At 39.9% G+C, this 14,506-nt stretch overlaps 1 protein-coding gene across 12 annotated transcripts in view; it reads right to left on the reverse strand.

Annotated features, from left to right (window-relative positions):
- Positions 1–11,661, reverse strand: part of cnot1 (CCR4-NOT transcription complex, subunit 1) — a 29,785-nt gene extending 18,124 nt beyond the window's left edge. For 10 of the 12 annotated variants that reach the window (XM_030052791.1, XM_030052790.1, XM_030052787.1 and 7 more), the window contains exons 1-13: positions 11,517–11,661; positions 9,606–9,901; positions 9,381–9,488; positions 8,569–8,667; positions 6,816–6,884; positions 5,922–5,976; positions 3,778–3,981; positions 3,004–3,172; positions 2,506–2,632; positions 2,153–2,263; positions 1,743–1,913; positions 1,213–1,340; positions 147–387 (exon numbers count right to left, since the gene is read on the reverse strand). In XM_030052791.1, coding sequence (XP_029908651.1) covers positions 147–387; positions 1,213–1,340; positions 1,743–1,913; positions 2,153–2,263; positions 2,506–2,632; positions 3,004–3,172; positions 3,778–3,981; positions 5,922–5,976; positions 6,816–6,884; positions 8,569–8,667; positions 9,381–9,488; positions 9,606–9,707 — 1,584 coding nt within the window. In that variant the 5' untranslated portion in view covers positions 9,708–9,901; positions 11,517–11,661. The remainder of the gene's footprint in view (positions 1–146; positions 388–1,212; positions 1,341–1,742; positions 1,914–2,152; positions 2,264–2,505; positions 2,633–3,003; positions 3,173–3,777; positions 3,982–5,921; positions 5,977–6,815; positions 6,885–8,568; positions 8,668–9,380; positions 9,489–9,605; positions 9,902–11,516) is intronic. The other 2 variants (XM_030052792.1, XM_030052782.1) reach the window with 1 other exon arrangement.
- Between the last annotated feature and the right edge of the window lie 2,845 nt (positions 11,662–14,506).

Here is a 14,506-nt window from a genome sequence, read left to right on the forward strand (position 1 = left end):
AAGCAAATATCCGACAAAAATCACTCTGACCTATCAAAGCATATCAGCATGCTGACGCATCCCTGTGATCTTGTGATTAAATAAAACAAACTCTGCAGCAGGATTTGCTGACACACTCCAACAACCATTATCAACAAGATACCAACCTGTCCATGCCAGGCATAGTGCAGGATTATGGCAGAGTTGGGGTGGTTGCCCAGGAAAATGGGCATGAGGTTAGAGATGAGCTCGTGGCGCAGTGTGTGCCAGGAGGTGGAGATCTGCAGCAATGCCAGCACCAACATGTCGGGGCAGTGCTTGATGGGGAAGCTGAAGAGCTGCTTCACCTGCTCATACTGGCCCACCTCCGACAACCGCAGCAGGCTCTCCACCAGGTCCAGGCTCTTCCTGTGAGGGGAGGCAGAAACATGAGCCACCGGACTAGACTGCAGCACCACCAAAAGGTTCAAAAGCATGTCAACACGTGTCATTTGATACCTCCTACACTGTTTATCTCACACCAACGGTCAGATGCAGCTATTAACATTCAAGATAATGAAAATTCAGAGGTGTGGATTTTTGTCATCAATTCAGTGCATTACATATTCAGTAGCACATAAAGCTCTGGCCACACTTCGAGGATAACAAAAGCTGACAGCTCATCCTTACAAAAACTACTATCATAAAACCCTTGCTACATGTAGATGTTCACAATTTGATTTTTTTGCTGTCCAATGAAGGTATTTCATGATTTACTTTTAGAGCAAAAAAAGTAAATCACCAAAAAACAATGATGTAAACAAATGTACACACACACACACACACACACACACACACACAATTGATAGCATCTAGAAGCACAAAACTCATTAATAAATTTCTATTTCTTTCTAGTAAGAACACAAAAGTGTAAGAATGAATTTCCTTGGTTGGCAGTATCCTCCACCTGCTCCTCAAAGACATGAGAACTCAAACCTTTGAATTCTGAGCTGCTTCAGTAACTTTTTCTCTTGTTATGACCCAAATTACTGAGAAAATAACCAAATGATGCTCAAAAAAAATAATTTCTTTCATCCAAGGGATGAAATCCATTTCTGCTCATGCTGTACTAACAGTCTTGGTGTTTGTTATGTGTAGTAAGTACATCAGACTGACGTGATTACTAGCAAAAGAATAAAGCATCAGCCCTGTGCCAAATTTTACTATATTAAGAGCAAGCTACATATTCCATACCAGGTGGCAATCTCCCTGTTGTCATCCTCTGGTGGGGCCTTCAGGATGTCAATGGCCACTGTGTGGCAAGGGTAGTCAGCAAAGCAAAACACCTCTGGGCTCATCAGTGAGTGCTGGATAAATGACAACTGAAGGAAGAGACAGCTATTAGAGAGCAGTGATTTGTAAGCACCACCAGATAAAGAGCCACGCAAGCTTGAACGTGTCAGTTTACACTGCATTACATGTATAAACATAGTTATCACCTCCTACTTAATGCAGCAGTTAATCTTATTTTTGAACAACAAAGGCAGTAGCAAAACATCCCCTCAGGGTTTGCTGCTACAATCTAACAGGGATGGGTATTTCAAGCAAAAGTGCGATTCCATAATCACAAGGGAACTAGTCGACAAGACAAGATGATAGTTGCATTCACAATTTTTTTTAAACAATTTTGTGACTATTCAACATTTTGCCAAGTGTGACACATCCCTACAAACTAACACGGATGTAGCAATGTCATCCTGACTGAGCAGATGCTGGTGGGTTACCTGTCCCTCGGCGTGTTTCCAAGGCCGATATATGAGGTCTACAGGGAACACCTCCATGCCCAGCCCCCTCTGGATGCCATACACCACTATTTGCAGGCCTTTACTGTCCCGGATCATGAAGCCAGGGTGGTCCAACTCATACGTCACCTCTTTGAAGTTTAGGTTGGGATTCTGACATGGACAAAAAGAAAAGCAATGAGATGCAGCGATGGATGTGAGCAGATGCCAAAATTTATTATCACACCAAATATGAGGCTGGCAGAGATCAGACCAAATATTAATTGATGGCAAAGAAAAGACTGCCACGAAACTTGACTATCAACATTTAAGTTATACAGAACCTAACAATTCATAAAAACAGCAGTGAAATTTTCAGATAAATATTCTAAGTAAAAAGAATAGTGACTCACCACTTCTTTGACCACGTCAATGAGAACCTCAACATTCCAGGTGTGAGCCTGTGAGCCATCACTCTTGTCCTTACCATCACTCCAGATACCACTTCCTGGAGCGGAGATAGACTGGGAGAGAGCAAAAACACTGATATTAGTTCAGTCACACTGGTAAATTTAATAAATCCAATTCCAGTTTAATTTATAAAGACCTGAAAACTGGTAATTCATGAAACATCATCTAAACATCTCAACAGGAGCAGGAGCATTGCCTCAGACCCAAATTAAGCCAGGGAAAACCCTCAGGATGTGGCACTGTGTCAAAACATTCAGGCAGCCAATTTCCATTCCAGCAATTATTATCAGCTCACCTGTAGTGGGATGCCATCAGCCAGGCCAGAGTGGGTACGAGCCATCATGCCCAGAACCCTGGCTACCTGGCTGGCAGTGACCTCTCTCACCCCATACTGAAGGATTATATTTCTGCACTCATCAAGACTAGTAAAGAGACAAGGACACACAGGTCAGATAGTGCTGACTTTCTTGAATTTCAACAATCATGATGGAACACAATCAGAGATAACAAAGGGTTTTCAAGCAGAAAGATTTTGTAAATTTATTTTTTATAGTCCTGACAGTATTATTACGTACAGGGTCAAAATGTTAATAATAAGATAAGATACGGAGCAAGTTACCAGTGACAGCAGTGGTCACACTGCTGACACTGTAATTAATGCTTAATACAAGACATGCCACGATGCTAGAATTAAATTTAAAATTATCATGTGAATGAGTTAGTTATGGATGAAGTTTTTAAAAAAGAAATAAATATGACTAAAAAAGAAATCAGTATAAATGAATAAATTCACCTTGCACAGAAGCCATAGCCAACTTCTTGCATGAATTCTGCAAGAGAACTCTCCATCATGGTCTTAGCTAACTCTCCCGAGTCTGGCAGGATCCTGTCCATGAGAATGTCCCGTTTTTCAGGGTACAGCAGTGGTGCGAGCACCACAGGACAGCGCTCCTGGGGGAAATCTGAAACAACACACACACGCTTTCATGGATTAACAAGGCACAGCAACCTTTACACAATTTGTTTAACAGACTGTTAAAAACGCCATATTTTTCTTTATGAGTCAGCCCCAAATAGCCACCACAACAGGATTTTAAGGGCAAATATCTTTTCAATGTTGGATATCAGCCTGTCTGTGTCCCTTTCTGAAGTGAAAGGAGGTATTTCTCTAGCCGTTTTTAAATTGTAAAAAATCTTTAAACTACTGTTTGAAAGTTCTGATGCGATTTTATTTTGCAATAGCCATTTTTCTCTCCGTTTTCTACATAATCATTAGTTGTCATTATTAATAGACTACGAGAGTGTTTCTTGGCACATGTTAAACCATTATCATTGAACACCAACCAAAAGATGAATAATTGAGAAATTTATCTACCAAGAAGACAACAACTCAAAAACCTATTGTAACAGTCACTGAAAACAGTAAAGTCAGCACAGTCCAAAAGTGAAATTCAATACCAAGTTGACACTACCAACTTGTTTGTCAAAAATACAGCATGTTTGAGTTAATATCTTACAGTGAGTGCCCCACAATAATAATAAATAAACAATAATTTATGTCTTGTACCTCTGCACAATGTCTTGAGGAAGGCGTCGATCTGCTCTTGTCCTACCCCACTGGCTCCCTTCTGGCCAAACAGTAGATGGGAGAGGAGCAGGTGCAGGACCTCTATGGCAATGTCTTGGAAGCCACCTTCCTGGTTTCCTCCAAGATCCGCGTCCACGTATGACCGCAGGAGGTCTGGAAGTTTCTGCTTGATGAACTGTGCCGCTGAGGGGGGAGGGGGGGAGGAGGGGGGGGGGGGGGGGGGGGGGAACACCAATTTCATTCAATACGGTAAACGCACACTTGGTTTTAAGCAAGTTTCTTTGTGCTGTTGCTGTTGTCAAATGCCAATGTCAGATGTTAATTTCAAATAGAATGATGTCAACGTCAAAAAACAATTAGTTTGAATTCACAGTACATCATACATACGACAGATTACAATATACAAGAAAGGTATCGCAACACCCTGCTGGTACTGGTACTAATAAAATGTGATATAGTACTGATTTTAAGTATGACAGTGTTTCAATAAATAGTATTTCCTATGAGTTGTATTGTTGCATGACAGCAGGGCAGTGTGTGCAGTGCAGTTTCCACTCCCTACAGGCATAGTGAGCGTGCCAACTTTTTTTTCCTCTCATATGCAGCTTCCGTGGTGACAAACAAGGCAAGGCTGCATTATTTCACATGTATAGCCGACAGTCAGGGAAAGCCCACGGACAATAAAAAGGCTGTCTGTAAAAGATGTTTTAAACCCGTGCAGACCAAGCAAGCCAACATGTCTAACTTGGCAAAGCATTTTGCTGACAGACATGCCGAGCTGTACAAGGAATTCAAAGACCAAAAGGTAAATAACATATAAATAACATAATTACTTGTGAGATTTATTTTGTGACACACCAACTTATTTTGACAAGGCATCTCTCTCTCGCTCTGTCCACCATCTCAAAGGTGGAGAAAGAGAGAGAAAGAGAGAGACTGTCATGCTGGCTAGTCTAAGACAAGGCAGGTTTGTGAGGGAAATAAAAATTTTATATTTTAAAGAAATATTGAATCAATTTTTATTTTTTCCACACACTACTATAAAAGGTCAGCAGGTATTACAGAATAATTTTATTTTTGTTAAAACATCTTCAATAGCCATATAACTCAGCTGCAGTGACAAAATATATTTGAATTTATTGATGAAACTATGTCAATTCAAAAGAAAAAAGAAGTTCCATGCTCTATCATCGAATATATTATTCCATTACTTCTCCTGATGTTTTAGGTTTTGCTGTGGTATCGTTTCAGTATCACCTATTTAGACAGGATATCGTGACGACACCAGATAACACACTGCTGAGTACAGTGGAGCATCTCAGCAGAAATGGTCTTAATAAGACCAGAAAAAGAAAAGTTTGTTGCTGAGAGCCTGTCAACTCCAGTCAAACTTTTGCTGCTGGTATTAACAACTAACAAGCAGTGCACAAAATTATGCCTTAAATACAACTGAATTTGCTGGCTCCTGTCTGCCATCTTCATTTGGAAAATGTCTGTGGGCCCCCCTGGGAATAACTTGGAGCAATCAGCCAGCCAATCTGCAGGAGAGCTGGGCTCGTCAGCCCTCAGGTAGACCAGCCCACCGGAAAAACTCCCACGACTGCAGGTGGCCAGCCCATACTGTTGTGTCATCATTAGCTGGTGTAACTCTTGCTTCCATCTTCTAGTGAGCTGCAGGCTACACCTTCATTACAACCAAAGGAAAGTTTCTCCAGATTGGTTAATATACTGCTGTAATCATGAAGGACTGGACTTGGTAACGTTTAGAATAACCTGCTGGATACCATTAGAAGGCAATCTTTTTTTTTTTTTTTTAAAAAAGACAATTTTAGTGCTAATATGTGCTATTGCTTTTTTAATTAAATAAATAATCAAAAGAAAAAGTGCAATATGGAACATTTATTTTCCAAGCAAGTGATCTGCTGTGTAATGCAACACTTCTACATGAATGAAACCCAAGGCCAACACTGATTGGGGAGAGGATTTGTCATAGGGAGTCACAAGGAGACTGGAGTAACACTGTTTAAGTATATACCTACACCTAAAAAAAAAAAAAATTCTGGATCATTTGTTTATTGGTACAACGAAGTGCAATTTTGTTACAATCTGTTAGATTTACTTACCAAAACCTCGAAGGTCTGCGTTGCTGGAGTTGAGCAAAGCAAGACCAAATATCACCTGAGGAAAAAAAAATGATTGAAATGTCACGTTGAGTCACACTATCATACAGATTGGTCAGCTTGAGGTCAACTATATGTTTAATTGTGGTGTTCATGCTGCATATTTCTTAACTATCAAATGTACTGTTCTGTAGTACCTATGCAAACCACTGAGTGCGTTTACATGAACACCTTATTCCTGTATTAACCAGAATATTCGCAATATTCCGGTTGCGCACGTATCATGTAAACACGCCCCGAACCTGATTAAGGTCATATTCCGGTTGGAGAGAATTCCGAATAAGCCCCCCTGGCATATGCCTGTTCCAACCGGAATATTGGGGCATGTAAACACCTTAGTCGGAAAATGCCCCGAACCGGAATATTCAGTCACGACTGCGCATGCTCGACCTGCAAGGAATTCTGTGGCGTCTTTGTTGCTATGGTTACCTGCAAGCGGGGAAAACGGCCTGGCGAACAGCAGCAAGAGCCAGGAGACTGCAGTCCGCCTTCAGCTAATGAAAGACTTAAATATCATGGAGGATATCGATGGGAGAAAACAGAGAACTCGCGACAGAAGAAAAAGAAGAAGACTTCTTCGTCTGTATTTCCGGCAGACCAGACGCCTATACGCGTGCTGCTGCCCCCCGCGGCTGAGTGTCGCATTACGTAAGAGAGTGGAATACGCCGATACTGCCAAGTAACATGTAAACAGAATATTCCAGTTGCCGCGGCGCAGTTACCTTAACCGGAATATTGACCTGAACCGTAATATGGTGTGCATGTAAACGTAGTCATTGTCTAGAGTGTAGATATCAGAGTGATAATTATATGAAGCCCGCTGTAGAGTTGTCTTACCTCTTGGACCTTGCTGAGCTTCAGAACTTTACTCAGCTGAGTAAATAAGTGGGCCGATGGCTTCAAACTCTGAAAAACAGTTTAGAACCAATATTATCTCCATAGATAAGAGACATGAATTCTCTCAATATTTACTCATACACATCTGCAATAATGTCTCTACCCATGTGGATGCCCAAATGAGCTACAGCTTGACTTGGCCAGATACAACTCTGGGGCTGGTTTCAGTTTTCCTACAACTTTGGTACTGAAAAAAAACTGACAACTAATTCAGTTTATTAATAGTGAATAGTGTAAAACTGACTTGTATTAAGTTTTCTGAGTGATATGTTGCTCAACCCAGGATTGTTCTGTCAAGCTCGAATCTCATTAGTTACACCGTGCAGCAGGCGTCAGTGACCCAGCCTATCTCGACACTGTTGGATTTACAAGGCTTAGGAGAACCAAAGCTGACCATGAACCGACTGACGGGCACTGTATAGCAGGGATGTTGTTGGAGTTGGTCAGAATGCCCTGCTTTTATATGAGTAAACAATGGTACAGTGATACAGTGACTATTTCTCATAGATTAATGAATACCATGACCATTTAAATATTTTGCCTATTGGTGTTAACAAAATATTAATGTCAATGATTCTGAAATATGTCTCATCTTATAACAAAGTGTATCAGATTGGTTAAAATACATTACAGTGTCTTATGTCTAACATCAAACCAGAATTTGAGCTTTAAAAAACTGCCAACAAATAATTTGGTAATATGATTCAGTAATATTCTATTATTGAATCCATACTGAACTGTGCAAAGGTGAAAACGCTTGATTTAGAACTTTTCAGATTGCGCAGACTGAATTACAGCAGTTAATCTGGGAGATTACCTTTAAGAAACAAATACAAAATTATAGGTTTGCTCCAGAGGATACCTGGTAAAACTGGGAAGCAAGGGAAATATTTAAATCCACAGGATACACCACTAAAATATTCACTTTTTCCCAAATGCTGCACAATTTCATGGATGTGACGACAAAAAACGTGTTCAGTTACCGTCAATCACAAACCCCAAGTGAAATCGAGAACAGATAGCTCTGTCTGATGTATGGATTCTGGGAAGCATGGATTCTTAGAAAATATCCATACTAGAAACAATAAGTATGTGTGAGGACACTGTCATTATTACAAAGAATCCCATTATAATCCCTGATTGGTACCGTTCCTTGAGTGTTTTGTGAGAAACAAGCAGATTTTGCTTGGCAATGATTCATACGACAAAATGAGCTGAAAGAGCTGTACTACAAAATGTGTAAAGTGACACTGTAGAGAGCAGCAGGCAGTGGTTAAGCCGCCCTTAACAACTGTGGTGATGCCCAATGAAGACTGCATTTTAGTCATTTTTGAAGGGTCCATATTGATTTACTGACAAAATCTTTAAGGTATATTTTTGTCTTTAACTGTCACTGCCTAAACCAACAGTTACACACTGCTACATCACACAGGTCTGGACTCATTTTATACATTTCTTTTATGCTCTACATAAAATGTTTTATTCTTTTATTCGCTTATGTCATATCAAGACAGCCAAAAGGTATACCTCCAGATGAGCTGCAACCAATCACTGTATTCAGTTCATTTGGTAGTACAGCCCAGCTTTAGTAATTAAATGATACAGACATGAACAGTGACAAGTGTTACAAACTGACAGAGAACTCAATGAATAAAATCAAAATAATAGTTAAGTAAGGCAACTGCCACCTTACCTTCTGGTAGTGCAGGGGATTGTCAATGGCGTAGCACAGAGTAGAGATAAAGTTTGGCTTTGAGATCAGCGACACACACTCCTGGATCAGAAACTGTGTCTTGGGCAAGTTGAAAAGCAAAAGGTACCGGGAGAGGAAGAGAGTAAAGAGAACAGTGGCAGGTGAAGAACAAAATAGGACAGTAAGTCACTAATAACAACCACCAGGGAAAAACGTAATTCTGATTCACATTTCTACACATCAGCGTGGAATATCTTGCCTTAAACTGTACTGTGAAAGTGTAGTTTTTATGCAGTTGAATGTTCTTTTTAGCATCTTAGGTGAAGAGATATTTCAAAAAACAGCTTGGCTTTTGCCTAAGCAGCCTAGCTCCAGCTACTTGTTTGAGTGTACAACTGACTAAAATGCAGCTTCCACTGCAGTCTGCAATAAACTCATATCATGAAATGTTGACTGGATAAAAAGATGGTTGCTGAAAGTTGATCATATAGGAAAGACAAAATCATCAAGACTACCCATCCACCAGGTTCATCAATTTTCATATAGTAGGAATGAAGAATAAACCAAAAAACTAACAACATATGAAGATGAAAATAAGACTTGTTTGTTTCCTTCATAGACACATGTTGTTGTCAAATGCGCTGATTCAGGTATACTAGTACCTTCAGCAAACAAAATGATCAAATGTTGTTCCACGAAATGCCTTTCTGCGCTATGAAAACATTATTACTGTACACCAACACCTCAAAATTCAATCTTCTATGGAAATTATCCCAGTGAAATATTTGTAGTGTTTCTAAATCAAAAATTACCTGATGGAAGTCCTTGCCACTGCTTTTACCATCGCCACTGAAATCCACATGGGAGAAGAGACAGCGTAGTAGATGCCTGTCTGCCTCAGGGCCGTGACGATTCACAATCTAGAAGAGTGAAAAACATCAGTAGCTGTGCTTCAAAGAGATATTCAGTCCACGCCATAACAATCGGACCTCTCTGAATTAATCTGAACTGAACTGGATGTCAGTGTTGCTACTTACATGCTGTATTTCCTGCTGGCTGGCTCGGTAGTTTTTCTTCGTTAAATTGTCCACCAGGTAGCTGATTTGAGACAAAGCCAGCGAGAGCGAGTCAAGATTCATTGCTGGTTGGGGCGGAAGCAGGCGGCCGAGCCCGGCGCAAAATCACCATTATTCCCCTTTAGTCACTTCAGTGATAGGTTACTTCTGCTCCCCCCCCCCAAAAGGTGTGAAAAATATCGGCTTCCAAATGAGCTTTGTCTGTCAGTGGCTCCTGGTGCTACGTGGGTCCTTCAGTGTAACATCAAGTTCAGCATCTGCAATGATAAAGAAAAACAAATATGTTACATATAGTATCACATCAGAAGAGGGTTTGCAATACGGCAGCAACTGAGACAGAAGGAACTCCTTATGAAGCATAGCGCAAATAGAGTTTTGCTTTAATTCTGAAAGTACATTTTAGCCGAGGACAAAACGAAATACTGTCACAGGCTTTGAGGCCTACTTGCGTGACTAAACCTGCTGCGCGCTGATTTTTTCGTCTACTTTCCGGCCGTTTATCCGCAAAAACGTCCCCAAATTACCAGAAATGCGACGCACATAGCTCAGTCACATTTTCACACACATATTGTAAAGTTAGACATATACTTTGTGTGTCAGCAGCGCGTAGCAGGCCTCGACTTTTCCTCAATATCTGACACAAATCTTCACAGTAAGTTAGCTAACTCAACTATCAGTTTATCCGTCCCAAATAAAGTTACAGCTCCCCTAACTTTGTCCGAGGATACTCGAGCGCTTATGAAACAATCGACAACTTTGTCGCTAGCCAATGAATTTAAACAACTGACCGCCTGCAAGTAGTAAGTTTTAATATTCACCCCTTGAGACAAAGACCAGGCTAACATGGCTAATATTATCCGCAAGGTATCTGCACATTGCGGAACTTAAGCGAACACTCGTGGTAATGTAATATTACCACTTTAACGTCAATTTATTTCTAGGTTAAATTAAAATACACACTGAAAGCCTGCAACTCAACTCCTGGTAAGGAGGACAACACAATTTCTACTCAAGCCAGCGTTACCACTATGCTAACTTAAATAATGTTGGTTAAGCTGCTATAGCTAACGTTAGCCAGCCTATTTACCATGTTCCTAAGTGTTATTAACCCTGCTACAAGCACTCACTCGACCGGCTACATGTCACCCTTTAGAAATCCCCTCTAACCCTACATACCGATGCTCAAGATGGTATAGGAACTATTTCCATTAGCGAATGTTATCAAAGCACAATCAAAGCGGCGTTAGCTGGCTAGCGTTCACACGAAAGGGAATAGCAGCGTTTCAGAGTCAGAGAGAACCAGATACGTAGCGCTAACTAGCCATGTAATAAAAACTAACGCTGTCGTGGTTAATGCAGAATGACATAACTAAATCTGGCTGGCTATAGTGCGAGTCAGAACTTATACCTTTGCTTTGACCGTGACATACGGAGAGGCCGTGGGTTTCAAGGCCGCGGGTGCTGCGGTTGACTCCTGCGCTATCCTGCCAGCTAACGTTAGCCTAGCCGGGTTAGACGGACTCGGACTACTCTATGGAATCGCTACCCTTTCAGTTTCGAACTATAAATTGGTAGCAGTGCTTAAAAGTAACAGCAATGTGTGATTTAAATGATCTCTTTTATATACTATTGTAAACGTAGACACTTCCCGGTGTAGTTGTGAAGTACTTTACTAAAAGTATTACTGAAATAGCAGATTGCTACTTTGCTGATGTGACGAACATGACAGTCGTTTCCCAGCAAATACACCCAGCCCCCCCTTAGCTGGTTGCTAACGGTACAAACCCCAACGGCCGTCCACCTTATTGCTGTTTCGCTGTTTGTGCGCGCTGTAAAGAAGCAGTTGTTTTCCAGTTGTGTTATAAATCTCACCGTGCTTCCAAGAAAGTAATTTAGATGCTCATCCCTTTCCGTTTCTCCCACCAAACTTGTCGAAATGCGAGGGTGCGCTGCGCCTTCGGATCGGTTTGATTTTCAAAATAAAATGGCGACTGTCACCACCGCGGCGCGCTCACTGTGCGGAATGCACGAGCCTCTGCGCGCGATGCTGTTGTGTCGTCCATGGCCGATTCGACTCTTCTGAACGATTATTTGATGTGAACAATGAGAACCGAATCGTTCTTTTTAATCAAAGCTACCTGACATCCCAAACAGAGTTTATGGTTATATTTTTATAACTTTAGGATTATAGTTAGGCGAGAGAGCGTCAATGTTGCCATATTGACGTTGTTTTGTTTTTGTTTTTTTTCCACCAACATGGCAACAGGCACAAAGAATTTTTGTGACTAGTCCCAGAAGTATCTGTATCAGGATTGAGAATCAGAATCCAGTATCAGAAATGCTTTATTGATTCCTAAGGGGAATTTAAGTCAGCTGCAGTTGCTCAAAATCTCAAGAGAATATTATACTCTAAGCATAAGTGAAATTCTAAGAAATATAAAACAGACATTACAAAATGGATAAATATGTGCATTAATCAGGGCCGGGTCTAGCCAGGCATGTATGAGGGGGCAGCCACATATGTTGAGGGGGCATTGTGCTCCAGCACCTTTTACCATTTCTAACTGAATATATTTTGGGGGATTTAGTTTGAGGGGGCACAACATTTATTTGAGGGGGCCAGGCCCCCTCTTGCCCCTGCATAGACCCGGCCCTGGCATTAATCCTACTTGTGCATTAATCCTAGTTGAAAAAAAAAAAAAAAAAAAGCATTATGTGCACTACATAATATTCTGGAAAAGGATCAGAGCCATAAGAGCCGGATCCGGTCAAAGAGTCGAAATTCCCATCCCGAGCACGCCACATGAATGAAAGGTGCTTGGTAGACACCTGTCTCCCTGTGGCGTTTTTTTTTTTTTTTTTTTTTCCAGCTGCAGCCACAGTACACTCCTGATAGCACATGTGTAGAGAACAGGTCACCGTTTTACTTTAACCATTCATTCATTCTTCTTCATCTTCTTCTTCTTCATCATCATCTTCTTCTTCTTCTTCTTCTTCTTCTTCTTCTTCTTCTTATTTATATTCAATGTAAAGTGAAGTCTCTCTTCTGCATAATGCACATAATATACATTTTTTATGCCCATATGTTTGTATTTTGTTATTTCTTTTTCTATTCACTTACACTTGCCTATGTTCTTGTTTTGAGAATTTAATTTAACTAATCCAATCTGTCCTCTGGGATGAGTAAAGTACTTCTGATTCTGACCGTGGGCTCTGAATTCATCCTTACTTTGCTGACGCTTTTGAGCTACTGTTTTATATGCCCAAATGTAAATTTTAATAGCTAGCCTATACCAAAATTTATCAAATAGATGAAGAATATGTCTGTTACTTCGGCTGAAGCTGTTATTGTTGTTGTTACATAATGTTGCTTTAAAATCACGTAATAACAATACTACGACGACTACTACTACTAGTGATAATAATAATAATAATAATAATAATAATAATAATAATAATAATGATAACAACAACAACAACAATAAAGTGTCTAAACCATGATGATGGCATAACATTTTTAACTTTCCATAACTCTTTTGCATTATTTATTTATTTATTTATTATTTTATTTTTATTTCATATACATTTTATTGTCTTTATGAGCAGTGAGTGAATTTTATTTTGTACTGAAATGTAAAAATATAACAACTTACCTGATTCTTTTTCTCTTGAGGTCCTTTATACATCTGCCAGCCAGATATAGGAATTATCAGATGAATGACCAATTCAGCAATGCCATGTCTTCCTTTTGATTAATACACATTAAACTGATCAGTCAGCATTTCAAAATACAGACAATCCATCCTCAAAAAGTGTGACTGTCTAGGCCAACATTTAAAAATAACAATTTCTGTTGGGCTGCATTTATTTGTGAGCTTGTTTTTTCACGACATAACCAGTTCATGATGGACCCACAATAAAAATCTCTACAGATAGACAGATAGATAGATAGATAGATACACTGTGTTGGCACTAACTGACCACAAGATGTCAGTCAGTGCAAGTTATCAAGTTGAAATGCCATTCTAAATTTTGCATCAGTGTAAACATAACAGATAGATAAAATAAGTCATTTTCAGTACACCTGCCCGTTCATGACATTCCTGCCTGAGCTTATATTCTTTGTTATAATGCACTAATTAATTATGAACTAATAGTATTATTTCATACCATGACTTGATGTTGTAATGAACAGTTTAGAGCGAGTGTTGTAGGTGCATTCTCTCCTAAACTCTAATCACCACCCCCTCTAATAAAAAAAAAAAAAATAAAATTAAATGAAAAATTAAAAAATAAATAAATAAAATTCTAGCTCCATGTCTGAAGTATAGTTTTTTTTTCTCTTATGTGTACTATCTTTACCCTTATCTTCTGCTGGCTGCTTTTCACATCTCGTCAGTGATACCTGCTGTTACACCGGGATCTGTGACCGCAGGGGGGCGCTGTTGCATATTTACACTAGTAGCTCTGTGCAAATGAATGCGATAGGATGGCACATCACCTGCAAACATTTTGTTTGGTGATGGACTCGTTTATAATGCGGGTGCAAGGTCACCTCTGTGTTTTCAAATGTGTGTCATCCTATGACACGACTCACTTTTTTCTCGCGCGAGGTTGTCCAGTGTCAAGTCCAGTCTTATTTGATCTCTAACGTCCTGTTAGTGTATTTTAATCGGTTGATGGTTTTATTCAGCTTTCACTGGCTTTATTAATTTCCTTTTAACTTCTTAATTTCTTATTTTAATCCTTGTTTCTTTACCTTTTTGTCTGTGTTTTCCATTCTTTAAGTCGTGTACATTTGTATTGTACACGACTGTAAAGCACCTTAGGTCAACTCTTGTTGTTTTTACATGTGCAGTATA

Source organism: Myripristis murdjan, chromosome 6, assembly GCF_902150065.1.
Source record: "Myripristis murdjan chromosome 6, fMyrMur1.1, whole genome shotgun sequence".
Taxonomy (NCBI): domain Eukaryota; kingdom Metazoa; phylum Chordata; class Actinopteri; order Holocentriformes; family Holocentridae; genus Myripristis; species Myripristis murdjan.